At 39.9% G+C, this 27316-nt stretch overlaps 1 protein-coding gene across 6 annotated transcripts in view; it reads left to right on the top strand.

Moving 5' to 3' along the window:
* Positions 1–5227: 5227 nt before the first annotated feature.
* sgip1b (SH3GL interacting endocytic adaptor 1b) overlaps positions 5228–27316 on the top strand; it is a 31608-nt gene continuing 9519 nt past the window's right edge. For 4 of the 6 annotated variants that reach the window (XM_034215368.1, XM_034215367.1, XM_034215365.1 and 1 more), the window contains exons 1-18: positions 5228–5588; positions 13264–13327; positions 13759–13804; positions 14233–14289; positions 14556–14613; positions 15727–15902; positions 16025–16036; positions 17637–17648; positions 18466–18490; positions 19078–19141; positions 19279–19349; positions 19461–19535; positions 20418–20486; positions 20574–21341; positions 24209–24330; positions 24969–25119; positions 26422–26533; positions 26770–26925. In XM_034215368.1, coding sequence (XP_034071259.1) covers positions 5579–5588; positions 13264–13327; positions 13759–13804; positions 14233–14289; positions 14556–14613; positions 15727–15902; positions 16025–16036; positions 17637–17648; positions 18466–18490; positions 19078–19141; positions 19279–19349; positions 19461–19535; positions 20418–20486; positions 20574–21341; positions 24209–24330; positions 24969–25119; positions 26422–26533; positions 26770–26925 — 2048 coding nt within the window. In that variant the 5' untranslated portion in view covers positions 5228–5578. The remainder of the gene's footprint in view (positions 5589–13263; positions 13328–13758; positions 13805–14232; positions 14290–14555; positions 14614–15726; positions 15903–16024; positions 16037–17636; positions 17649–18465; positions 18491–19077; positions 19142–19278; positions 19350–19460; positions 19536–20417; positions 20487–20573; positions 21342–24208; positions 24331–24968; positions 25120–26421; positions 26534–26769; positions 26926–27316) is intronic. The other 2 variants (XM_034215369.1, XM_034215366.1) reach the window with 2 other exon arrangements.

Below are 27316 nucleotides of genomic sequence, written 5' to 3'. Positions count from 1 at the left end.
TCGTTTAATACTTTTCGCTTCATTCTGAAAGAAAGAAGTGAAATGTGCGAACATGACGGCCGTCTTGGTGTGTGGTGCGAGACGGGAGATGTAGTTCATTGAGCAGTTTCACACAAAAAAAAGTGTTACTTCACAGTTTTACTACACATTTAAAAAATGTTGACTTGCAAAATTATCTTTTAAATTGACAAACATCATATGTGTAATTCGTGGCACAATTCAAACGGGATCGAAAGATAATCTTTCTCTCCCCGTTGACTTCAATACATACTTTTTCCGAAATAAGGTCCCATGGGTTGGAAGTAGATGGGCGGGACTTCGCCTCTCTATAATAAAGTGTATGCTAACTTATATAATAAAACATGATAAATGATTAGTTCATAATAGTTTGTGTTAAGTAAATGAAGTGGAGTAAAAACTGTTCTTAAGAATATTACTCATAGTACTAAATGTAGTACTTTCCACCACTGCTGATGATGAGCTCTCAATAACTCCATCAGTAGGTGGCGGTATAGAGCCACACACAGTAAAGGGATTTACAGCACATAGTAGTCCTGTCAGCCATTATATATCATCCATCGTTTTTATTATCACCCTGAATTTCATCTATATGAATATAATACAGCTTGGTTTATATGTTGAGGAATAAAACATAGCTCAACCCACCTGGAAGAGGCTTTTTTTCACTTGGTACGTTGGACATATTTTCTCAAAGACATTCAGAATAATCTAAGTCCATTTACTTCTTGGTTATGTCATTTAGTATACTTTTGAGGTACTTGTGCCTTAACTGAGTCTTTTATTTTTATGCCACTTTTTAATTCTATTACATACATTTCTGAGGGAAATAATGTACTTTTCAGTTTACTAGAGATATGTTACTAGAGCTTTTTTTTACTTGAAAGTTACTGTTGTGCTTTTGGGGGTTTTCCCTTTCCTGTAGTGTGTTCTAGGTTTTGGTGCATGTAAATGGTCTGCAAAGGATAAAATCCCAGAGGGAGTTTCTCTCCACACATTCTTTGAGATCTCTGCGCCTGATCGAACAAAACAAACGTGGGGAAAAGGCCCTGGTTTACATGGGTTATTGTAACAGCTCTTCTCACAGTTTTTTTAGAAACCAAACAATGCAACAACAACAAAAAAGGAAAAAATGATTTGCAGAATAATACAGAATCAAAAATGGTTATTAGTTTCCGTCCAATACAATATATTTAGTCAGAAATCCAATGATATAACAGACAGTCAAACAGAGGAGAAAGATATCCACCTTTTATTTTTCATATCTTAGTACATTTCCTGATTAGTTTACTTTCAATTAACAATTTCCATACATAACTTTTATTAGTTACACAGTGTCATTTTACAACCTCCCTTTACTTAAATAAAATATCTGAATACTTCCTCCACCAACAGAAGCATTCATGATGTATTCAGTTTCCATTCTCCCCTGTACATCTGAAGCACATTTCCAAACATGAAGTCATCCTGGGCCAACAGCTCTCCATGTGTTTTTCTCTGTCCAGCTCTACTTTGTTAATCCTGCTTGTTGTCACCTCTGACCCCTCGATGGCCTCTTATGTAAGTAGCAGGTTAAGAAAAGCATACGGGAGCAGCCCGTGGTGTATTGCCAGGTTAGGTAAGCTCATTATCAGTTGCCCCTGGATGCCCAACAACAGCTACAAATAAACCGCAGTAGTGGGGAAAGTAAATCAAGGAAGTGATGACACCAGATGAAGGTGTTAGTTTCCTAAATAGTCTGGATTTCCGGGTTTAGAGCATATCTGACTCGACCTACTCAAGGGCATTAAGGCTTATTCTCTCTATGCATACAAACAATATCAAGTAACCTACAGAGGTGTGTTTGGGTCTGATTACACACTGACACTATACCTCACTGACATACAATAGTCACGGGACAGAAACATACCATGTGTAAGGTTACAATTAGCATCAGGGTTTTTATTATGTGTTCATCTTTGAAAACAACATGACCTCCACAGCAGAAACATCCACCCCCAACACTAATACATACACACACGCACACCATGGTACTATCCTCTAACTGCCTTCCCCCATCTGTCCATCCCCTATCAGTGAGGCTGAGTCACTCTGCTCCAATAAGCAGCTATCAAAGCAGCCATACCATAGCTTTTACTAAAACGTCAATTTTTTCTACCAAAGTGTAACACAGTATCACATGTAGGAAATGTTTGTCCTCTGCCACCCTGTCTTTCTCCCGGGCGAAAATGTGAGTCATGATTACAGCTGACAGTGTGTTCTCTGCGGTGGTAGACACACTGTCGTCCTCCAGTGTGACACACATTTCTAACAATACAAACAAACTCCCAATTTGCAGTTACATGGCAGTTAATAAAGAGTGGTGCAGGAAAAAGTCCTGACCCTGGAAACTAGTTAGCATATTAGCACATATTAGCAACTCAGCACTTTTGTCTCAAAAACAAGTTTTGAGATTTTCACGTTTTGTTCTACGGATTGAATACGCAAGGAAATACCACACTTAGAAATACCAACACTTTTAGGTGTTTTAAAAACAGAGTTTGCTAACTAGTGGCTAAATGACACAACTAAAAGTCATTGCGCCAAACATAGAGAGTGAAGCCATGCATTATTTAGTTAATTAATAGCCTAACATTAGACTATTATAAAAGTATACTTGTTAATATGTGGAGATTATCCTTCTCAACAAAACATCTAAGTGTCATGAACGTGTGCTTTTCACATATCTTTTTTTCTGCAATATTCTGAAATCCAATGGAAAATCCCATTGCTTTCTTTCATGGCAGCCCTTGCAATGCTAACTTCCGGGAAGACTAGTTAGCATCACACAGATTGTTGCTGGAAATGAAGTGTTAGGTAAATATGATACTCACACATTCTATTCAGCAAGATAATCTGCAAACCACATTTTCCTGATCCATCAGCTAAAGCACTGTGTCTGTATTTGGACTGCATCCACTCTAATGTATCCAATATAAGACTTGGCCCCTTCCACTGGGCATTCTTGCTCATCCTTGGTTCCCGTATCCTGGAGGCAACCCGTAGGCTCAACTGTCGCTCTTATCTTCTTCTCCATTTATTTTCCCTATTTAACCCTACTGTTCAAAAAGATGTCTCTTTTGATTAGTATGTTGTTTCTAATTTCATCTCTCTTTAAAGCCCCTAAATATGTCAAGTCTTAAGTATGTTATCAAATATTCGTGCATGGATAAGCTACAGTAAAAGCAATTATTAGCTATCAGCTAAAGCTACGATTATTCATTAAGAGTTTAACACTTAAAATCCAGAATAACAAGCTACTCCAGTAGGAGTAGTTTGATCAAATCTGCAGCAACTGTTATCCCATTCTGAATGAATGATTTCTATATCATGATTGGTTAATAGACGTGCGCGATGTCACCATGACGAAAAACAAGTTTGCTTAAAATTTGGCAGAAACTAGGCGTCTCTACACAGTTCCTGTGGAAACGTTTAATTTAGTTGAAACTGATTGAGAGAAATATTTATCTTTTGGGCCTTTTAGTACAATAGAGGGAAAAGTTGACTGATTTGAGTCAAGCTGCATTCACATGATACGCGGTAACACAAGTCTGCGCTGACATTGCCGTTGTGTTTTCATGGAGAATGCAGTAACGCCCGACTCGTCGTAAGCACTAGCCTCGGCATCGCTCGAAAATTGTCGCTGAGCGCTGCAACGAAATTATTTCAACTTTGACCTTGACACCGCTGAGCCTCCGACGCGCAACAAATCAGATGTATGTAGCGGCGCAAGCTAGCAGCGGACGAAACAATATAAACAAACTCAACTATCTGTTTTCACTACAAGACCCTGAGCTTTTTATTTTACTATATGCTCATGTGCATTAATATTCATTGTTGGTTGCATGAACACAGTGATTTCAATAGTACTAGTAGTAGTCTGAAACTCCAGAGGGGTACTTTCAAAACTTGGACACCTTTTCCCCTTTATGTTGAACCATTTACAATATACATCTGTTGAATTTGCATGTACGTTTGACTGACTTCATTTAGCTCCAGACAATAATTTTGCTTGTTATCTTTGCTGTCAATTGCTTTATATTCTGGTATCACTCAAAGACTTCTCTTTTCAACACTCAAACCAAGCCAAACCATTACAAAACTCCCTTCCCTAAGAAACCCAAGGCCTTTTTATCAGGGCTTTTAACTGTCGCTCTCTCAAGGACAGAATCATGTGGTTAACCAACCCCAAAAAACATGAAATAATCTTTCCTCTTCAGTTATATATTTTTTTCAGTCTATTCATGATTTCAACAAAGGACTTAAGGAGACTTAAGGGTTTCGACGACAGCGCCTGACCTCTTATTTTTATCCTTTTATGTCTGTGGTTGAGTCATGCCTTTTTCAAAAAGATATCTCTGCTGCTCTCTGTCCTGGATATATAATAGGGGACCAAGAAGTGCTACGCTCGATTCAAGTTACAAGTAAAAGTCTTGCAACATCTTACTTAAGTAGAAGTGCATAAGTATTGGCATCAAAATAAACTCATATAACAAACGTTTAATAAATCGTTATGGTAAAAGTCTGAAGTAGCATAAAATAAAAATATAAAAATACTCAGGTAAAGTACGAATAGCTGAAAATTGTACTTAAGTACAGTACTTGAGTTACTTTGAGGTAAATGTACTATTAAATTCCACCATTAATGTGTATAAAATAATAATAAATAATTAATATCATATCATATAAAAAATATAATGAATAAAATAATATAAAGAAGTAATAAAGGGCATACAAAATATAACATATAATTATACAAAAATAAATGTTTAGCTTACATATGAATATATAACATCAAATATATAATATTAAAAATATATATATATACGCTTATATGAAAAGGGGATGAATCACACTGAGACATTTAGACACACTGATTAAAATGTAGGAAATGTTCCAATTCTTATTTTCTTTCCATGCATCCCATTTCGTGTGACCTTGTATAATATGTATGCAGATGGCTGTGGAGTGTCTGCTCAAGGCAAGCCGAGAGGTGCTGAGGGGACAGCGGCCATGTGACCGTGGCTGCAGGGATTGGCTTAGTGCAGATGTGACATCAGCAAGCCTCCCACTCCCTCCCTCCCTCCCTCCCCTCTCTCTCCGCCTCTCTCTCTCTGTACCGCTCTGCTTTTTCCCCCTCCCCTCCTTCTCCTTTCCTCAGCATCCCCCCTCTCAGAGATGGCGTGTGTCGGTGCTGCTCGGGCGGCCGGGGCCTAACGTGCACTCAGAGAGGACGCCCCCTCCCCATCCCCCGATTTGCTGCATATTCCTCGGGTGTCTCCTCTCGCCGTGTCCTCCACCGCCGCCACTGCTGCTTCTGCTCTTCCAAAGCTCTTTACCACCCCACCTCCCTGTGCGGGTGTCTGGGAGTCGGGGGCCCTCGGGGGTGGAGGGGAATCGTGCTTCGCTGGGGGAGCTGTGCGGAATTAGCTATGCCCTACCCGAGCATCCTTTGACCGGCTGGATTTCTCCATTTCTGCGCACCAGGGGGGGGCGCCACGTAGGATGAAAAGCAGCAGTCATGATGCAAGGTAAATCATCAGTGCTCCTGCTCCTTTTATTCCCCATGGTTTCTTTTGCGTCCTCCTCCTGCCCTCTCGTGTCCCTGCTGGGGCCGTTAAAGCTCCTGAATCCCGGTGATGAGATCCGTCGTACCATGAGGACCTTTGAGCCGAGCTGCATGCATGACCGGTGTGACAATGTCAGTGTGGGAGCGTGGCGTTGTTAGTGACACATTAGGAGAAAATGCAGGTGATAGCAGAGGTGTGGATTTGTAAAGGAAGAGCAGTGTAGCCCTGCCTTGCTAATATCCTGCTGTGTGTGTTTACACGTGTGTGTGTGTGTGTGTGTGTGTGTGTGTGTGTGTGTGTGTGTGTGTGTGTGTGTGTGTGTGTGCTCCCTTTAGTTACACACTTAGTCATACAAATACATGTTTCAAAAGAACAGGAAGCGGCACTCATTCAAACCTCTGCTGCTATCAGAGCTTAATATAATATTCCAATCAATGCCTTAAACCATACCTTTCTTTAGTGCTCATGTTGCATTAAATAAAGTTACAGCTGCTGTTGCAAAGTAAACAGTAGTGGAATAAACTCGGATGGAGGAGCTGAATCATTTATCCAACCCTCCATGACAGATGCTGGGCCCTTACCATCCATTAATGCCAACATGGTAATAGAAGTTGGCTATTATTAGCAAAAAGGCCTGCAGTCAGCCTGCCATGATATAGTACTCAGTTCTTGAGCTATACAACAGCACACGTGTCACATGCTCATCTTAGCCCTCGTTAGCTGCGTGGCTAAGTCCACTGTGTACAGTAGGCTGTCAGGTGTACTTAGTGGTGTTATCTGGACGCAGACATGGAGTGTGCAGAAGGCTACATGACAACTGTTTTGTTTATGCAGCATATTATAGAACAGCTACATTATTTTAAACATACTCTGAACAAGCCTTATAATGTTAGACTACATAGTGTAAAAAAAGGGATGTTAGTCTTTGATCAAGCTTGTGCAAATGACCTTGTTTGGAACTGTTTACACTACAGTGGTTTGACATTGATTCCATAATGCTTTTTTTTAAATTGTAAAATTGTTATGTTCTTTACACTAATGGCTCCCCTGCCCCGTGGTTGGTTTTGTTCTTAACCGACTAAAAGAGATTTCTTGAATAGATTCAGAATTTTTTTTACACCATTTTTATGACGTATTAAATATAAAAACCTATTAGGACATATTTGGCAAACACAGATTTAAGGTGATACTTTTGCATGGATCTGTTTGTAACTATTGTATATAATGTTCAACAGATCTAGTCAATTTAATCAATTAAGTGGCAGAATCGAGGTTATTATTTTAGTGGAGGACGGTACAAATGTTGTCCATTTAACCGAGCATGGCATTGTTTCCAATCTATTCAGGCTGCCTCTTGATGCAGTTAATACCAGGACTGTATGAAAATCAACTTGTCAAAAAAGTGCAGCCTTATCGATAGGTGATCCATTCCAGGCAACACTATAAAAGGAAATTGATCATCCGACCACACTGTAAAGACAACTAATTGGACTGAAAACCAAGACATCATCATGTGTAATATGAATGATATTACATGTATTAATTGGTATAAGATATCAGTAGGTGGTGGTGCCACTTGTTGTTTTGCCAACTGCAAAATAAGTGGCTTATTCTAAAATGTAACACTAAGGATACACAATGATTTTGGCAAGTCATTGGCATCAATTGGAATTGGTTGTCATTTCCGATATCTGCACAAATCCTATATCCTACATCCCTATTTCAAAATATCCAACAATTATTAAAATAAAGGTCCAAACAGATAATAAAACCTTCCCCATTTCTAGGTGTACCTTTAAACAAGTTAAGTTACGTTTCCTTGGGATTGTTTGGAACTAGTTTTTCCCAACCTTGGTTGATTGGTTTTGTCTTTCCTCCGTAATTCAAAAATATTTCTATATGACTGGTAACTGAGGCATAGTGTTGTTTGGCTGTCAGTGTTGCTATAGCAGAGGAAGGTGTGTAAAGAATGTTCACACCTATGCACAACTGAACAACCAGTATCAATAACGTACATCTTCCCACGCTGGTTTGTTCAGATATGTTTTGAGACTCCATTATCAGAGATTTAGTAGTCCGCTGCTGACAGTCAGAGAATTTAACTTTAAGTATAATTTATTACCTTAAGATTGCCTTAAGTCCAAATCCACATGGAGCTCTCAGTCTAATCTAGTAGCCTTCATCTGCACACACTGTTTGTACTCCATCTATTGATAAAGGCCACCAGATGCAGCTGAATGCTCTTGAAGAAATTGACTTCCTCTGGAGCCTTCTGCCAATAAATACTACAAGATAATGCTAAGAGAAATCTAGACCCTTGATACATTTTTCTCAAAGCAAGAAAGTTGGAGGTCATGAAAATGATTTCAGTTTTGTAGCAAGGCTTTTGGGAAACCAACAGATGTTTTAGAGACAGTGTGCAGTGTCAGTTTTGGATGAAATAATTCGCTTTTTTCATGATGTTCGGGTTTCCCTGATACATTTGAACATTCACCAAAAGTGTACTTGAGGTTTACCATATGAAGAAGAATTTTATGCCAAAGTGAAAGTGATGGGAGTATATGTACGGAAGATTATTAGGGACAGACATACAGGGCTGAAACGAGAGGAGGAGGACATTCTTGACAATTGAACATTATTCTCAGAAAGAAAATAAGATAAAGGTCCTTCACCTCTCAAAATGTCGGCCTTCAAATTTGGGAAGTTTTTAGCAATTTTCTGAAAGCATAGAGGCATGCATTTGAAACTCTAATGTGAAAATCAAATGATGTTAAAATTGTAAAAATATAGTAATATCATTACCTCATTCTTTAGTAAAAAAGCACCAATCTCAAGTATGTGCCAAAATAACAACAACATATTCTAGATCTTACCAAAAATATTGCCCAACTTGTCTCGCAGTATTAGCACAAATAAGACCCAAACTGAACTACAGCTAATATCCTTAGTTACACTGTTTAATGAGAGTTGTAGGGCTCTCCTCAGGCACACTTGGCTTCTAAAAGCAGCAGTTTGCTTTTTCTCTCCCAGTATGTTTACTATTCTTTTAGCAAGTTTGTCACATTCAGCTTGAATCTCTATGTTGACTCCTTATCACACAACACACGTGCAGGTTAGGAGTGGACAGAAGGCTGGCTGTTCAGAGCTTTCTCCACTGATAAAGGTCGTGATGCAGGAGTAATCCGTGCTATTGAGCAGCCCGGCTAGCTGCTAATACATCACAGGTCCTGACACGTCCTTCAGTACACTGGAGAGCTTCCTCCCAAGTGAATGGTACTGAGCACCAGTCTTCCCTTTTATAGAATGTATTCTTATCAGTGTGTGTGCTGACTCAATATTTATTAGATTTCCAATTCAGTTTGATTTACTTTTCAGTACAGGACTACATATTGGAAAAATAAATGAGCAATCATGTATTCTTGTTTTCAAAAACAGCCCACAGGCGGCCTCTGAATAGCACAAAATGTTCACCACCCAACTGTCTGTCACACGTGTCCCTGTTGCTCTTGTATGGATGTGAGAACCAACTGTGCTCTCTTGTAAGAAACATGTTCCACACCGAGCCAATGCATAAAGAAGAGAGAATACAACTCAGATTATTTTTATTTTCTTGCAGTGTTTTATACTTCAGATCAACTGTCTTTTTGTTATTTAAGGTGTCAGACGAGTACATGTTTAATACAATCATATTTATTTTGACATTCTTAACTTAAGAGAATCAGGAATATTCTCACTTAGAACAACTCGGCTTGTTAGCCTTCTTAGCCTCTGTTGTTTGTGTATCCACAGAGCAGGACAAACAAACAAACAAACAAACACTGAGTAGCCATTCAGCTCTATTTGACAGAGAATTCTACAACTCTCAGACCTTTTTGAATCATCAATGTCAAATGGTGTCAATGTCTAATCATCTGCTTATTTTAGCTACACTAGTCAAAATGGAAATGCCTCTGTCTATGCTCAGTTGGTCTTTCAGTCCATCACCATGGTCCAGACTGAAAATATATAAATTATTATTAGGAAGATTTCCATAAAAAAATATACAGACATTTGTGATGTCCAGAGAATAAATCATTCATCCCTTTTACTATTCATCTAATGCAGGGCTTCTCAAACTCCGGACCAAGATCCGGATCCGGACCGAACTGCAAATCAATCCGGAATGAACCCTGTGTCACATTATAAAAAAATATATATATATATATATTTAAAAATTTAAAAAAAATCTGATTCTGATGTAAATTAAAGTGGACCTATCATGCTATATTGGAAAAAATATATTGTAGGGCCATACCTATACAAATATAGGTCTGTGAAGTTTTTTGCTTAAAATACCAAACAGTTCACCCATTTTAGCCATGCCTCATACTGCTCATACCCCTCTTGTGCAGCCCTGTTAGAGAAACGCGGATTTTGGGTCCTTAGCTTGGAAAAAAAAGAGGAGGCGGAGCTAATGCCTGATCAGAATTCTACCGGAGATAAAGTTAAATTCTGTTGTAATAAAACGGCATCTTGTTCTTATCCACATCAAGGATTATTTCTGAAACAGTATGGATCTCAAATGCTTTTTCTCTTGCGGGTTTATCACAAGGTGAGTTCCTTTTTTGATTTCCTGCTTTTTAAACACATGTGCTCTGCAGTACAGGTTAGCTCTGAGTGTTAGCGAGGCTTGCTAATGTAAACAAAGACGAGATTTCGTCCAAAACACGTTCAAAACGCGTCAGGCATTGTTTCTGATAGCAATTTTCTGTGGGTCCGCTGCCGATTTGACGTCAGATTGGCAGCAAATCTGTATCCGCCTCTTGTACACCTGTTTTTAAAAGATTTGGGTACGGAGGAAAAGAGAGCGGGTTTTATTTTCTGACACTGCGTGAGTTCCCCGACGCACCGGGGACACATATTTATGTATAAAAGACAACACAAAGTGCATTTTGCATGATAGGTCCCCTTTAATGTATATTGTCTTGTATCTGACGCATTCTGAGAATGAACGTGCATATATTTACTTGTGTGCGCGAGCGTGACACGCATTTAAGTTAACCACAAGTTTACCTTGACTTTCTAATGCTTCTAATGCCATTTTTGCCGAGGTTCAAGGCATTGGCTACAGACAAACAGTGCCATTTCTCCGACTAGTTCAAGCCATGATACTGTATGTATGTATGTATTGAATGTCTGTGTGTATACAGGGGCGCTGTTTACCGACAGGCAAGTGCTTGGACCAGAAGGGGGCTAAGGTAGATTAAACCAATCCAACTTTATTTATATAGCACTTTAAAACCTCCTGACCAAAGTACATGCATAGCACGCCGTTTAATTCGTTGCTCCGCTCCGGGGGGGGGGGGGGGGGGGGGACACTTTACTGGCATTGATCCGGACCATTGACCTTGTATAAAATTCGCAAGTGGACCTTTAACAAAAAAGTTTGAGTACCCCTGATCTAATGTATCTACCTTCAGCTAAGCTTTATTAGGCCTACAATTCAAATGTTAACATGCTAACACATTAGCAAAAACATTCATAAAGACATGGTTCACATCTGTAGGTTAGCTTGTTAACATGCTACACTTGTACCACAAAAATACATAGTAGATGTCTGGATGTTATCATGCTAACACGATAAACTATTACTATTACATCAATGCATGCCAGCAGACGCCTATATTAGCATGCTAACACATTAAAGTAATACATCAACAATGCATGCTAAATATCAGTGTGAAGCATGCTAACACACTAAAGTAATTCAACAACAATATAAACATCAGCATGTGAGCATGCTTGGTTAAATAATCTGAAAGTTTGCATGCTAACTCGCTTCAACTAGTTACTGATTTACATCAAATGTATCTATACTCTTTTAAAATGTAAATATTGTTGCAGACTAAAATCACAAAATAAATCAGCTTAAGAGATATTCAAATGTTTTTGTCAGACATAAAACATGTAAGTACCACTGACCGGTGTTAACCTAATTTCAGAGGTGCAGTGCATGTGTGACATAGGTTGGTCATTGACACCACAAACCAGCGTCAAAAACACAGATGAACTATTCGACTACAATTCTACATAGAAATACCTTGTTCTGCAGAGATCTTCATGCTCTGCACATGTTGAATGATTACTTGTCTGTTGTCCCAGCCGTCCTGACTCGCTGCATAGTGCCAACCGTCTGTGCTGCAGGGGTCTTGGCACCCAATTTGGCTGACTATGGCTGCTATAGTAGATCTTTCCCCCACTCTGCCTTTAATCTCGCTAATGAAGTGGACACATTGATCAATGTTTGTTTGTTTAATTCAGTCAGGGAGGGGACACTTTAGAGGATTACGTTTGCGCTGCTTCATTTTACATGAAGGCTTTCTCCAGATGATGTTTGTGTCCCGAATGGATTTGTTAATTTAAATCATCTTATTGTGGTTACTGTATTTCCTGCGTATCCAACAGGACAGAATCATCCTCACGTTACTCTACATCAGCCTGTTACCCTTTGGTGTTATTTACTTTTAAGTGCATTGTAATGACAAGACTATTAGCTTTATACACTGAACAAAAATATAAACGCAACACTTTTGTTTTTGCTCCCGTTTTGCACAGGTGTGCCTTAGGCTGGCCACAATAAAAGGCCACTCTGAAACGTGCAGTTTTGCTTTATTGGGGGGGTCTGGGGGGGTCCGAAAACCAGTCAGTATCTGGTGTGAGGGGTAGGGTTAGGGTTAGGGTTAGGGTTAGGGTAATGTTGTGAATCGAGTGGCCCATGGTGGTGGTGGGGTTATGGTATGGGCAGGCGTATGTTATGGACGACGAACACAGGCCATTCGATTCACAACATTACCCTAACCCTAACCCTAACCCTAACCCTAACCCTAATCCTACCCCTCACACCAGATACTGACTGGTTTTCGGACCCCCCCAGACCCCCCCGATAAAGCAAAAATGTACGTTTCAGAGTGGCCTTTTATTGTGGCCATTCTAAGGCACACCTGTGCAATAATCATGCTGTCTAATCAGCATCTTGATATGCCACACCTTCGAGGTGGGATGGATTATCTCGGCAAAGGAGAAGTGCTCACTATCACAGATTTTTTCAGATTTGTGAACAATATTTGAGAGAAATGGTTATTTTGTGTATATAGAAAATGTTTTAGATCTTTGAGTTCATCTCATGAAAAATGGGAGCAAAAACAAAAGTGTTGCGTTTATATTTTTGTTCAGTGTATATAAAGCTAATAGTATTTATATATATATATATATATATATATATATATATAGGCTCTAGAACAGTGTTTCTCAAACTTTTTCATACTAAGGACTACTTAACCGATGAAAAAACACTCGCGGACCACCTAACTCCACAAATATCCAAAATCACATCGTTTTTCTAGAGCAGATTACAAATCGCCTGAGAATGGTACAAACAAGTGGCAACATGTGTGATGAAGGTGTTGCGCTGGGCTATAGCGCAACATGAAACGTAAGCTCGCTCCATTGCGGAGATATTCCCGCGAGAGTGCGAAGAACTTACATTTATTTATTTATTTCAAATGTGAAATTTTACCAATATACACACTTTGAGAAACACTGCTCTAGAGCATTAATTTAATTCTTCATCATGTTGTTCTCCTTCTCTCTGCACTAGGACTCAAAAACAGAACCAGAAAAGCCCTGGGCTTAAAGAAGAAGGACAGGGATACGGATGGAACGTGAGTTTGTTCAGACACAACTAACAAGCCAAGTTCACAGCCGTCCAACTCTGAAAACAGAATTGGGATGAATAGGGCTGGGTATCAAAGCTCAATCATTTTACCGACTGAAATATGTCTCTACCATTGAGTATATAACTTTGCCAAATACAGAATGTTTTGTTGGATGTGTGCCTTTTTTGTATTCTCTAAAATAATATTTTTTTATATAATTCAAAATGTTGCCAATTTTAGTCAATTTTGTTAAGGCAAGGTTCTTGTACCGCTGTTTGTGTTTTGACAACATTCACATTTGAGACTATTTTTGTTAAATGAAAGAAAGGGATATTGTAGAATAACATGATTATATCTACGAAAGTATAATTAAATCATTGCCAAACCTAAAATATTATTTTCCTAAAATTGACTTTTTTGTCCTTTTGTCAAAACAGGAGTTCACCTGACAAAGAAGGAAGTGGAAGCGGGAAAAAAGGAAGTGTATGTACATTTCACATAGTTTTGTAGTTTGTTAGGTTCTTTTCTCTGTTAGTCTGTCTTCTTCTCAGTGCTTTTCAACAACAAAAACCATCCAAATACAAAAGTGATATTGTGATATACATACTATATCCATTGATTCAGTGTTTTACAATGCAACTGTTACTGCCTTTGGAGTATAACTTCCATGTATTACAACTTGCTTTACGTAGTTTTTGGCCACGGCACGACTACCAAGTCTGCCAAAGCACGAATCTTGAAAAGTCAGACAATCGAACATGTCATAAAAAGCCAACATTTAATTTGAACCACACTTTTTGAAAGTAAAAAGTTAGTAAATAAAGTAGGTAAGCACAATTGATTATTCACACGGACATGTTTATACTAACTTCTCTTTTCATTATTCTCTCTTTGGTCCATTTTGTAATTAGAAAAAAGCCAATGGAGCACCCAATGGTTTCTATGGGGAGATTGACTGGGACAGATATGTAAGTCTGCGCAGCTTCTCCTTTTTTTCAATATTTCTTACCAAGCACACTTGCAATCAGTGCCACATATCGTTAGGTTTGATATTACTGAGTAAACGTTGCAAATAGAGTGCTAGCTGCATATTCTGTGAGTCAGCAGGGGCTTCCAGCAAGACTTTTGTGAAATCTGACCCATATTTATATGCAGAGCTGTTCACAGGGAAGAGTTTAGCGACGCCTCTGTGACTGTACATCGTGTAACAGACTTTGTCCTCTCTCTTGTCCAGGCCTCTCCTGACGTGGACGACGAGGGCTTTAGCCTCCGGCCCGGGGACGAGGGCGATGATATCCTTTGAGGAGAGAAGAAGTAGTCCTGGGACTCTTCTCCTGCAAAACTATTGACCTGTTCTGCTGAGTGACTCTTTGGACGAGTACTTCGCTGTATTAAATAGGCCAAATCAATAGTCCTTCACTCTCTTGCCACATCACATGTGTATGTCCTTGCAGTTGCACAAAAAAAAAGAAAGAAGAAGGGCAGCCAGACTAGAGTTTTGGTTCTCTGCCCTGACCCCATTGGGGCCTACTTGGCCGCAAGTTTATTTTTTCTGTCATTAATAGGGAGTAATGTTATACCATCTCTATGGCAATGGCCTGTTAAATTGTTCTTACTGTGGAAAAGTGGCCTTTAAAAAAACAAAACAATATTCCTTTTGGGGGTTTTCCCTTTCTTGAAGTGTGTTATATAGGTTTGTATGCATGTAAATGGTCTGCAAAGGCTAAAATTCCAAAGTTACCTCCAGAGGGAGTTTCTCTCCCACACTTCCGTAACAAAGTGACATCACTTTGTAACAGTCTGCCGGCCAGCTAACCAATCAGAGCAGACTGGGCTCTGGTTTCAGAGCCCAGTCTGCTCTGATTGATTAGCTGGGTGAAAAGAGGTGCTGCAGCAAAGGCAGTATGAAAAAAAATTAAGGGCTTTTTTAACATTAAGGCATGGAAATATGTCACAGTAGAGTCAAAGACTACAAATATGAACCTGGACATTTGCATAATAGGGCCCCTTGAATCAGAACCTGCTGACATGGTTTAGATTCGGATGCTTGGACAGAAACTTTGCAGATTCATGTAAGGTCAGGCCAGATTTGTGTAGCCCCATCTTGGCTTTAATTGAGCACACAATCATCATTAAGATTGACCGCATGTTCACTGTTTCATCAATATTTTTTGCTCATGTAGGTGTCAGTGGCTTTTTGTTTGAAAAATAGTCTAAACATTTGCCCAAGAAGTATCGTTTGGAGTTTCATCAACAGCAGGTGTAATACAGTTAGTAACTGTGATACAGCAGACTGAGACACAGAGCATCGCACTCTCATTTGAAAAGAATATGCTATTTTTAAATTCTGTACAAGAGTGACTAAGCCTCCATCTGATGTTACTTTGTCCTTGACAAATGTTCACCAGCTTCCAGAGGAAAGCACTTTTTCTCCTCCAGCGACTCGGAGGACGATGAGGAGAACAAGAAGAAGTTCAAAATCAGGATCAAGCCGCTGGTGGCGGACAGTGCCAAGTGTGTCCCCTCGTCTATGGACGAGCTGAAAGCCTCGGTGGGGGGCCTGGCCCTCTCTCCGTCTCTGGTGAGCGCTGCTGATCAGAACCCTTGTTCTGCAACACAGCACTGAAGGTTCATGACGTGTAACAGCTGTTAAAGTCTGTATTTGTTTTGTCTTTTCTTCACTTTTTTGCTGTCGTCTTGTAGAAGAGAAGTCCGGTAAGTCTTTTTTTATTTATGTTTCACCAGCAACAGCAGTTGTATGGCATGAATTCACTTAAAAATGAGAACGTGATAATTCCCTTATAAACACTTTTTTTGGCCTAACACTTTTTTCTGCATGCAGTTTCTGTCTCACCATTTCTAATCCCTCAACTTCTTTTTGTTGACTTGGTTTCTGTTTCTGTTAAGCTACAGCTTTACTTGAACCTGAATGGCAAAGCGTTACATAATGCAGATTAAACATAACACCAGTGGTGGAAGTACATTTACTCAAGTACTGTTTTTACAAACTTGTACTTGAGTTTTTCAATCTATGCTACATTATACTTCTACTCCATTACATTTTGGAGGCAAACATTTCATTTTAACTCCGCTACATAAGTCACTTTGTATAAATATAAACACATGATAATGCTTTTATGATGCAATACTAATCCACCCAGTATTTTAAGAAGTAATTGGAAGTAATTTGGTTCAAAATTGACAAAGAACAAAGAATTTAAGATATTAAATACGGCGGCTGATTGGTGCAAACACGGCCAAAACATTTTCGCGAAACGATGCAATGATAAAAACACAAAAGTGCCAAAACACATGCAAATGAGGAAACATCTTCAACAACTTGATAACCCATGCGCAGCATTTAGAAAACATTCACCAACTTGACGAAATATGGGCAAGCTTTACTTAAAAAATATGTTGCAAAAAGCTCAAAACACAACGGAAACGGGGACATTAAAAAGTGATGCACCCGGCTGGAAGTGGAGCACTTGTTGATGTTCGTGGATTATAAAGTTGACCCACTGTCACTGTCACTGTAAACTTACCTAAAATTGTTAGTTTTATTCGTTTATTTTAACAATGTGATCGCGTGATTCTTGCAAACGTGCTGTAAGCTAAGTAGTTTACGTAGCTGACCTAGTCATTTCAAAGAAACTGACAAAACACTTACAGTTATGAAAAGACTAACTCTGCAACAGTGACAGTTGGCCGACTTTATAATCCCTGAACGTCAACAAGCACTCCGGTCCCAGCTGTGTGCATCACTTTTTAATGTCCCTGTTTCCGTTGTGTTTTGAGCTTTTTGCAGCGTTTTGTATTCGCAATGTTTCTCCTAATGGAAGTGTTTTGGGCCGTTGCAGCGCGTTTGCACCTGTCGGCCACCGCATGATATCGTCAAAAGAGCCATCCTGTGTACTGAGTACTTTACTTTTGATAGTAATCTAAGATGGTAGTATAGTATTTATACTTTTACTTAAATAAAAGCAAACAGATGGTATACGCTACTTAAGTAAAGGATTTGAGTTCTTCTTTCTCTACTGCATAAGAGACACCCACACATAGACCCATTGATTTGGAGCTAACATGCGGAGCAACTTGCTACATTAACCACTGTGCATGTCGGTCGTAAGTGATGCTGGTATTTTCCTCATAATCTCAAAGGGTGTTATGGCTCATGCTGCTGCATTATGAAAGCTTTGTGGTGCAAGTAAAGTGGTGCGATGTGTGTGTGCAGTTTTAGTTGGTGTCCATTTGACTGATTTGTCACTCACTCTCTGACCCAGGTCTGTTCTCTCTTCCTTTTTGCTGGTCTCAGAGACGCAGCCCGGTGAGTTTCTTTACACCCTCTGCTGGCTGTTTCAGAGCCAACATCCTGAAACACAGCTCTCTAATCTCTGCTGTCTAAATCAATCATTCAGTTATAAAGAGAACATTTGGTATATTAATCTGGACCCACTTTTCACATGTGTTGTGTCAATGTGCCCTTTTTGATTAGAGCGATTAGTAGATTGACAGATTTCTTTCATGCAAAAATGGCAGAAGAAGAGATTTCCTGCTTTTTTAATGATGTATATAATCCTAAACTCAATATCTTTCAAACGGTTTAGGATAAGGGTTTGTTTTTGTGTCTAAAAAAATCTCGCTCAAGGAAAAGTCCTTGTTCTGAAATGTCACATTGCCGAAAACAGCTAAATGTTTAGCCACAATATTATATAATATTATTTTTTAGATAACACTAATCTACACTTTTTGTACTCCAACACAATATGACAACACTGGCCTTCCAATAACAAGTCCTAATGACATACTAAATTTGACTCTTAGATTATATAATATAGTCCAGGTTGAAAGGTCTATTATTGTCCCTAAAACAAGTGAAATATGTAATGTTTTGTCTAGATCTCAGTTTTTTAAGATTGATAATGTTTCTTGATATGACTAAATTGACCTGCCTTATTTGAAAATATATATTTGTGCCTCAGAAGCTATCATACATAAATGTTTATGAATTTCCTCCTAATCTCACTTCTTTGTCACTTGTTTTAAGAAAATAAAACGTGTTATAATTGAATGGAAGAATGAAATGAGCTGTGACGTACTATTGTTTCTTATTTTACTTTTTGTTTGGATTCTATTTTTTACAGGGGCAGATGAAAAGGAATTTGTCCTGTAAGTACACCTACTGCTGACATATTTTGTTTACAAAAAGATGTATGAATGGGAGTGGAGAATGGGAATGAATCATGTTAACCATTTTAGCTTAGCGTGTTAGCATGCTAACATTTGCTCAAACTAATTGTTTTTAAAATGTTTTATCTTTATGGAATACAACACATTTACCAGAAATGTAAAAATGTTTTCAAAATCTTCATATAGTTGCTCCAAAAGCCAGGAAAGTTATTGTCTTTCTTTTGTCAATATACAGTAAGCTAGTCTCTCCAAAGCTAACATTTGCTAATTAGCAAAGTACAGCTAAGTGTAATGGAAATGCCAGTTTTGCACAAATAGAATTTTTCTATTTTCTTATAATATCTCCTGATGAAAAGTTACAATCACCCAAGTGATTGTAATATATGTATCAAATTTGGGGTCAATCCAGATATATTATATTCCAGTCCAGACTAAGGTGGTGGACGGACAAACAGACCAGCATGGCCATCCATCGAGCCAACCACAATTGCCAATTTGTATACATTTGATGTGATAATATTAAAAGTGCAAAGAGCAACAACTGAGTTTTTGTTGTGTTCCTGCAGGTGAAGAGATTGCCAGACCCAGACGCTCCACCCCAACACCAAGTCCCGCCCCCGAGACACCGAGGTCTGTCCTTATTTTAGCAATTTTGCCAACTGATTGGACTAGTACACTTATATTCAGTGTGTAATATGTTTTTGGTAAACTGTTGATATTTCAATTGTAAAGAGGTGAAATGTTTTTTGTGATTTTTCTCATTACAGTGACAGGCTCTCGCAGAACGTTCCTGCCTTCTTTGGCCCGCCTTCAGAGACCAGATATGCCAGATATGATGGTCTGTCCTTTATCCATATTAAGCCACATTCATTTATACTAACCAATTCACGTAGGAACTGCCAGTTAAATATGTGACATTTATTGTCTGTTTATGGTTATCCAATCACAGTGGTCCCTGCAGATGCGTGGGGAGAATCGAGACCGCACTCAGAATCCCCGCTGAGCAGAAGCTTCCCATCAGGAGGTGAGTCAGCTTTAAATACAACTCTGTTACCCTTTCTATAACTCTTATGTCTATAATGCATACTTGTTATGTGTTATAAGAATCGTATAGAGCTGTATAATCACAGAACATTGGACATGACTTTATAATGACTATATGTTATACAACTTAATAACTGCTGCTCAATCACTGACATTTTATATTTATTAGCTATTGTTTTTAATTCACAATAAGTGCTTTAATTAAAGCAAAAATATAATGAATACAATATAATCACATTAAAATGTATTATAACAGTGATTATAAGGCATTATACAAATATATTATAAGTCACAGTCACATGTGAATTATAATACACTGTTGCCCATACGGTTGGAATAAAACCATTTGTACACCTTCTCATGAAATGATTGTGACAATGTGATTTATTCTTGATAGATAAAGTGTATATCTTCTCAAAACTTTATTGATCAATCTCTTCCAAACATATCACAGTGAAAATTAAACCACAATTAAAAAGACGAATGTGTCTGAAAAATGAATTCTTCCAACTTTATGGGCAACAGTGTATATACTGTATCATGCTATTAAAAACAATGTTAGTGTGTGTCAGCAATTAGGCATCACCATTTTTTTATGATGATATTTGATCTTATAAGTTATTGTAAAACACCTTGTGTTTGATTATTAGCCTTAAGTTAATTGAAAATAATAATGATTATTTTAATTGAAGAATCTTATTTTTTTGCGACCAATGCCTTTATTAAACAGACAGAGTTGAACCAACACATGGGCTGCTAGCTCTACCAATTGAGCGATACGTTGGTCTTGATGTGTTCATTTCTGTCTATGTTGATATCTGAACGTCATGCTAAACTTGTCTGAACTTTCATCCCTGTTCAGCTCCTCCTCCGCTTCCTCCAAAAAACATTCCATCCAGAAGTCATTACGGCTATTCTTCGGACTCTGCTGGTAAATATAAAGCTTTCAATATAATTCATCCGGTAAATCCTTTCAAGTCTTTGATCTACTCTAAAGTCTACCTTTAACCCTTTGCAGCTGATCTACCCAATGGCAGGGCAGGTCGCAGTTCTGCCCCCATCTACCTGAACATGCTGTCCCCCGCCTCGTACCGCAGCCCCCCGGCCCCCGACCTGGACGACGTGTTCGGCCCGACGGACGGGACCCGCCCCAGCGAGGAAGCGATGTCTCCCAGATGGGTTACATTCACCAGCGACAGACCCCCGCCTCCAGATGAGCCTGCCCCCCCTCCGCCTCCGGACTCCCCCCCTCCGGACACGCCCTCGTCCACCCCCTCCACCCCTTGCCTCTCTCCAGGACCACCGCCAAACGAGCCCCCTCCTTCGCCTCCCCTCCTCTCTCCCGGGTCTCCTCCTCCTTTCACGCCGCCTGAATCCCCCCCCTCCATCATGCTCAGACCTCCACCCCCAGATGAGCCGGCCCCTCCCCTGCCTCCCGACTTCTCCCCCTCCACTTCGCCTACGATGTGTTTCGACGACGATGCGATCGACGAGGAGGTGCTGCAGTTTGCAGAGGCAATTTACTGTTCGTCCCCCGCCCCCACTAGCCCGGTGCCCCCTCTGCCAGCAGAGCGGAGGTCTCCTCGGACAGGAGTCATATCCCCGCTGGTCCTAGGGGGCTTTGGGGGGAAGAGGACTCCAGAGGGAGCGTACCTAAGGGATGATATCTCAGACTTTGTAGGTTCTCCCAGGGAGCTGACGCCGAGCTTCAGGGGCACGCCCCCCCCTCTTCCTCCTACCACCTACAGGTCTATCATGTCTTCCCCGGGACCCTCCTCAGGCAGCCGTGAGTACTCTTTCCACATCTTCACAGTGGGTCATGCAGCCTGCACACAAAGGGTGATGGTGTATTCAACCCTTAAATGAGCAAACACATTTATATTTTGGAAAACAAATGGATTTTTTGTAATGTATCTAGTCATTCATGATATCTTTCAAAATAGCTTTATTTTCTAACTTACCCTCTGTATCTCGTGAGATACATTGCACATTTTATACATTATTAAACCTATATTACACCTATATTACACCCACATTACACCATTAATACACAATATCACACCTATATTACTCATGGACAAAGCCTGTCAAATGAATGTTTTCCCCAGCAAAAAGAAACCATTTAAGGGTTACACTTTGGAGAGTGCTTGCGCCTGGATTCTGAGCGGAAATAGAAACGAATGCAGCCAACAGTGCTACATGTATACCTTGGCCAAAATCATTTAATGATTTCGTCAATTTTTTTGGCAAATGAATTACACTTAAAAAATTTAGGGAAGTAGAGAGACAGTGTCTTTAAAAAAAGTGTACTAAAAGAACAAAAACACTAATTCACAGCGAAAAAGTAAATAGATGAATGGTCGAAGCGAAATGTAAAGAAGTGAAAATTATTTGAGGTGCTGGATTATTTACACAACATTATCTTATGTGTATTATAAACCTGATATCAAAAGTTCACTCATTAAATTCAAACAAGATACACTTTTAGAGTCTGCGGTAATGTTCTGCCAAACTAAAAGTTGGATATAGTTTTAGTTTGGCAACAATTCAAAAAGTAAACCTGTCACTATTAACAAACAATTATATCCTGCTTGAATCACACATAACATGACTCCTTGCCACCACTGCGCTGCCTAATGTGTTTTCGGTGATATAGATCTGATTTCAATTTGGTCGTAATCTGAACCAGCTACAGAACAGCAGTCACCATTTGAGTTTACCATTTGTTTTTCTGTACATATAAATATGATTCATATCTTGATGCCTCCAAGTCAGTGAAAGCCAAGGCGTAATGATTTGGGTTGTTGTCCATCGCTCAATTCTTGTTAAGGAAGGCAATATCTCAGGAACCCCTGGAGATAATTTCTTTAACTTGGTCAACAAGTCTGCATGGACTCAAGGATAAACTAACTCAAATTTATATTTCCCTGTGATGGAGAATACATCTGCTATTTATGACAATTATACACACATCTCTAACAGGATAAAGTGCTGAAGTGAGGACATTTTGAACACACATTGGCGTAAACTGACATATGACACCATGATGTTATTATAGTCACTGGAAACATCATATGGCATGATTTAATTCTAAGTTACTTACTGACATCTAGTGGTATGAATATAGAGTAACAGCCTCTTTGTTCTTAACCCTTAGCATTAACTCTGGAAAACTACATACTTCTATCATTTCCCTTATCATAGATTGTGAAGCTGACCGTTGAGCGGCCCGACCAAGTAAGGAGGCAGAGAGTTCAAATATAACCCGGTGTGGGCATTTATTCCTCTTTGTGGTACAGGATACACAGCCTCAATATGACTGTCTCCCCTGAACACAGTCACCAGCCACAAGGACCTCACACACACACTGGTCGTTTCTCAATCTCGAGGATGCTGGCTTGGTAGTCGCGTACTTCCAAGTCACTTCCTTCAGAAACGAAGTAAGTATGCTTCCAAACCACGGCTTCGGAAAAGGAAGAAGAATGGAACAGACTAACAAGTGTGCCACTCTCTCTAACGGTTTCAACATAAACTGTACCGATAATATATACCTCACGATGTCTATCTAATTATGAACTTGCTTTACTTTCACGGAACACATTTTTGGTGATAACAAACAAATGTAACAAAGTAACATATTAACATATTTACAACACATGTTCTACGCCACTACATACTTACATTTAAATGTGTGCTGCGTCGGTTCAGCCATTCTCCGCAAGGGTTTTTGAAATTGGTCCGTGCGCAAAGCATTGTGGGGATTTTAAGGACGCGAAGTCTACCCATGTGCAGCCTCGAAATTACCCCCAAACCAAGGACGCAGCCTCGGTGGAATTCCAAGTATGCTGGAGATTGGAACAGTTCTTCGGCGGCACTCGATGACGTAGCATCCTTGAAATATTGGCTTGGAAGCCAGTTTCCTCGAGATTGAGAAACGGCCCCGAACAAGCAAACAGAACCTAAATACACACAGAATAATCAAACCAACAAGACACAGGTGAGGGGGGAGGAGACAACACAGGGCACCAGGTGACCACAATCACCAGTAACAGACAAGACGGGAGGGGGAACACTTTTGAAAATAAAACAGGAAACAGAGACAGACAAACTAAAACACCAACGAAGCTATACAATCCGTAACGGAGGCCGAGATCTATGGCCCAGAGATCACCTCTGTTACATAGATGCTAAACTATATTCTTAATTTAAGATACATAGGACATTGGTACACACACTTGACACTTGGGGGTGTGTATTAGGCAATGTCAATGGAGTTATCAAATGGGTATATTTATCACTATAGATAAAGTAATAAGTGATTGTGTTGGCATCCCGGAACAGCTGCCCTCCTTTTTTGTTGCTGAGAAAGTTAGGTATTTTCTGTTAAATGTATCAATTGTAGAATGGAGATTTGGTTAAATGTCACAGACACCTTTTCAAAACCTCATTGGTCAGAAGTCAAGGGCCGTCTACACCAAGAACAATAATTATAAGATGGTGTGTAGGGCCCTTTACTGTCCGAAGCACGCTCCTGTGAGGTCATCTCGCTCTGTGAGTGACATGAGTGGAGATGTAGGAGCTGATGTTGAATGATAACCTCTCTCGCTGTGATCTGAAGGCAGCGCTAACCACAGACACTGGTATGTGCCACAGGCCCCTCGTCCCCCGCTCGTCCCGCCACGCCTCAGTCTCGAGGAAGCCCGGTCCCCCCGCCTCCTCCTCCTCGACCGTCCTCGCGACCAAAGCTGCCCCCGGGGAAGCCAATCACAGACCTGGTACGTGTGAAATGTCCTTTCCTTTTTCTGTTAAAGGCAAAACAGAAATGCAAAATACACTTTTTGATGTTTTTATACATAAATATGTGTCCCCAGTATGTCAGTAGACTCACAAAGTGTCCGAAAATACAACCCTTTCTCTTTTCCTCCTTACTCACATCTCTAAACACGGAGGCACAATGGAGCTGATCCAGATTTGCGTCCGATATGACGTAATATCGGAAATGTGGGCTGGCTTTACGCCCACAGCCCTATCAGAAACGTCCCTATTAGAAACAATGCACAAGTAATATGTGTGTAAAGAAGCCGGATATACTCACCTTGTGGTAAACACGTGAGAGAAAAAGCATTTGAGCTCCATACTGTTTCAGAAATAATCCTTAATGTTTAATCATGTGAGCGTTTAGCTGAGTATCTGGGTAGAATTCTCCTGCATGAGCTCTCGTCACTTGTTTTTTAATTTTTTTAAAGCTACGGACCCAGAATCAGCACTTCTCTAACAGGCTGAAATAGAGGGGTATGAGGCATGGCTACACTGTTTGGTATTTTGAGAAAAACACTGCATAGACATGTTTTTATATATCTGAGACCTTTAAAACTGATATCAACTGATTTCTAATTCAACGTTCTGTGTCCAGTCTCGGCCCTTCAGTCCGCCGGTGTCATGCAGCCCCCCGCCTTTCGCCCCCCTGGCCCGGGCAGAGAGCTCCTCCTCCCTCTCCTCCGTCAACCTACACAGCGCAGCGTCCACTCCAACCTTAGGAAGGGACCTTAACATGTCCGGCGCAGGTACAACACTAACAAGTCATCGTGCTCTTCCTGTTTTTCATCCGTCCATGTTGTCTGTCGCTCATCATGCCTCACAGTCTTGTCCCTCTCCATGACTCTCTCCTCCTCATGTCTCACTCAGAGGCCTCACAGCCTCTGGTATGGTTTGACCACGGCAGGTTTTATTTATCTTTTGAAGGTGAGTCGAGCCAGAATGTAGTCCCAACAGTGCATGGGTTGCCCTCTGCCTACCTGCAGTCCTCTTCATGTTCACCTTCAATGCTAGGAACTGCTGCCCATCCCACCCCATGTCCTGCTTAATCAGAAAATGCTGCTTTCTAGATGCATTGTTGAGTTATGAGGTTTTTTTGTTAATCAGGGTACCTGCAGAATCTTAAAAGTGTTAAAGAATATTTTTTTAAGTATTTATATTCCTTAAATTAAATGGATTTTTTCCCAAAGACCTTCAATCGTTTTGATGGTCCTTTATAAAAAACTGAAATATCATATAAACATCTTAAATAACTGCTACAATTGTATAGTGTGTCAGAGCTCTGACCGCAAATCAGTCAGTTGATCAGTCAGGAATGATAACGAAACACCTTGCATATTGCTGCTAACAAGCTAACGTCAGCTTAACGTCTGTGTGTGTTTGTGTTTGTGTGTGTGTGTGTGTGTGTGTGTGTGTGTGTGTGTGTGTGTGTGTGTGTGTGTGTGTGTGGTGTGTGTGTGTGTGTGTGTGTGTGTGTGTGTGTGTGTGTGTGTGTGTGTGTGTGTGTGTGTGTGTGTGTGTGTGTGTAGTTAGTTTTATTATGTGCATGATTTCTGGCAGCAAATTTGTTAGTTGTCAGAAAAATAAACAAAACTTTGCGCACTCTGCTACTAACACGCTAACATTAGCTTATCACATCAGTGTATCTTCTTTTTTTGTAATCATAAAATGTTCTGTATGTGTGTGAAGTTACAATTAAAAAGTGTGCGTGAACTTAAGCTGTGAATCAGACAGCTCGAAATATCTTGCACCTTGCTACTAACAAGCTAACATTAGCAGGTAGCCTCAAAATGGGCAACTGTCGATTTAACATGGAACCACATTTTTACCAAGGGAGCAGACCGCCAAGACCGGAAAGCTTTTGTGTGCAGTTACTAACATACATTATTAAAGTTGAATACATTTTCACTTGAGAACCCTGGGGGTACCCTGTTTTTAATCCTCTCCTATCATTTGCGTATAACCCATAGCTGAACATTTGAGCATATGAGGAAAAAGCCCAGAGAATACTCCAAGTGTATTAAAGGCATCATTTGTGTGTGTTTCATCAGGATGCTCCAGAGGACCCAGTCCGCTCACCATGGGGCCCCAGGACACTCTACCAGTGGCAGCTGCCTTCACAGAAACCATCAATGCCTACTTCAAAGGCGCAGACCCCAGCAAGTAGGCCCACATTTCTCTGTTCTAAACACGGTGTCCTTTACCCTTCTAATGACCAGTATGCATTGATATGCAATGATTTTCATTTTGTTAAGAGTCGTTTTTAGAGGAATGATACAATCTTGGCAGCTACACACCAACTTTGCTGTTCAATTTGGACACTAAAGGGGTGCTGGGAGTGTGTGTTTTTTTGTTCAGCATGATCTCTGAGATCTGCCTCTTCACTCCCTCTGTCCCAGATGTGTTGTGAAGATCACAGGGGAGATGGTGCTTTCCTTCCCAGCGGGCATCACCAGGCATTTTGCCAGCCACCCGACTCAACCCATCCTCACATTCTGCATCAGCAACTACAGCCGACTGGAGCAGGTCCTCCCCAACCCTCAGCTACTGTGCTGGTAAGAATAGCATTACAGGCACACAATAGTCTCACTTGTCTCTGTATTTTTAATACATGCAGGGCAGGGCTATTAGGGCTCTTAGGGGTAGGGCTTATAATGGCATCTCAATATTTTTAGACTTCTGGTATAAGATACAAATCTTGACATTTTTGTATATCTTCTCCATAAAATATGTTTGATTTGTAACCTTTGGAAAGTATGATCCTTCAGCATCGTGGTGGTGTTTTACTGTTTGTTTTAAGTCTCTGAGATTGGTCACAGGAAATGTATTCTTGAATATTAATATTTTTCATTTGATTTATTTGATTTTTATTGACTGATTAACTTTTTGATAAAGTCACGTTTATTTTAGTTCTTGGACACTTTTATTTTAAAATCACTTCTTATA

The sequence above is a fragment of the Gymnodraco acuticeps genome, unplaced genomic scaffold, assembly GCF_902827175.1.
Source record: "Gymnodraco acuticeps unplaced genomic scaffold, fGymAcu1.1, whole genome shotgun sequence".
Taxonomy (NCBI): Eukaryota; Metazoa; Chordata; class Actinopteri; order Perciformes; family Bathydraconidae; genus Gymnodraco; species Gymnodraco acuticeps.
Note: the sequence above shows the minus strand (reverse complement) of the source record. Positions and strands in the feature narration are given on the sequence as shown.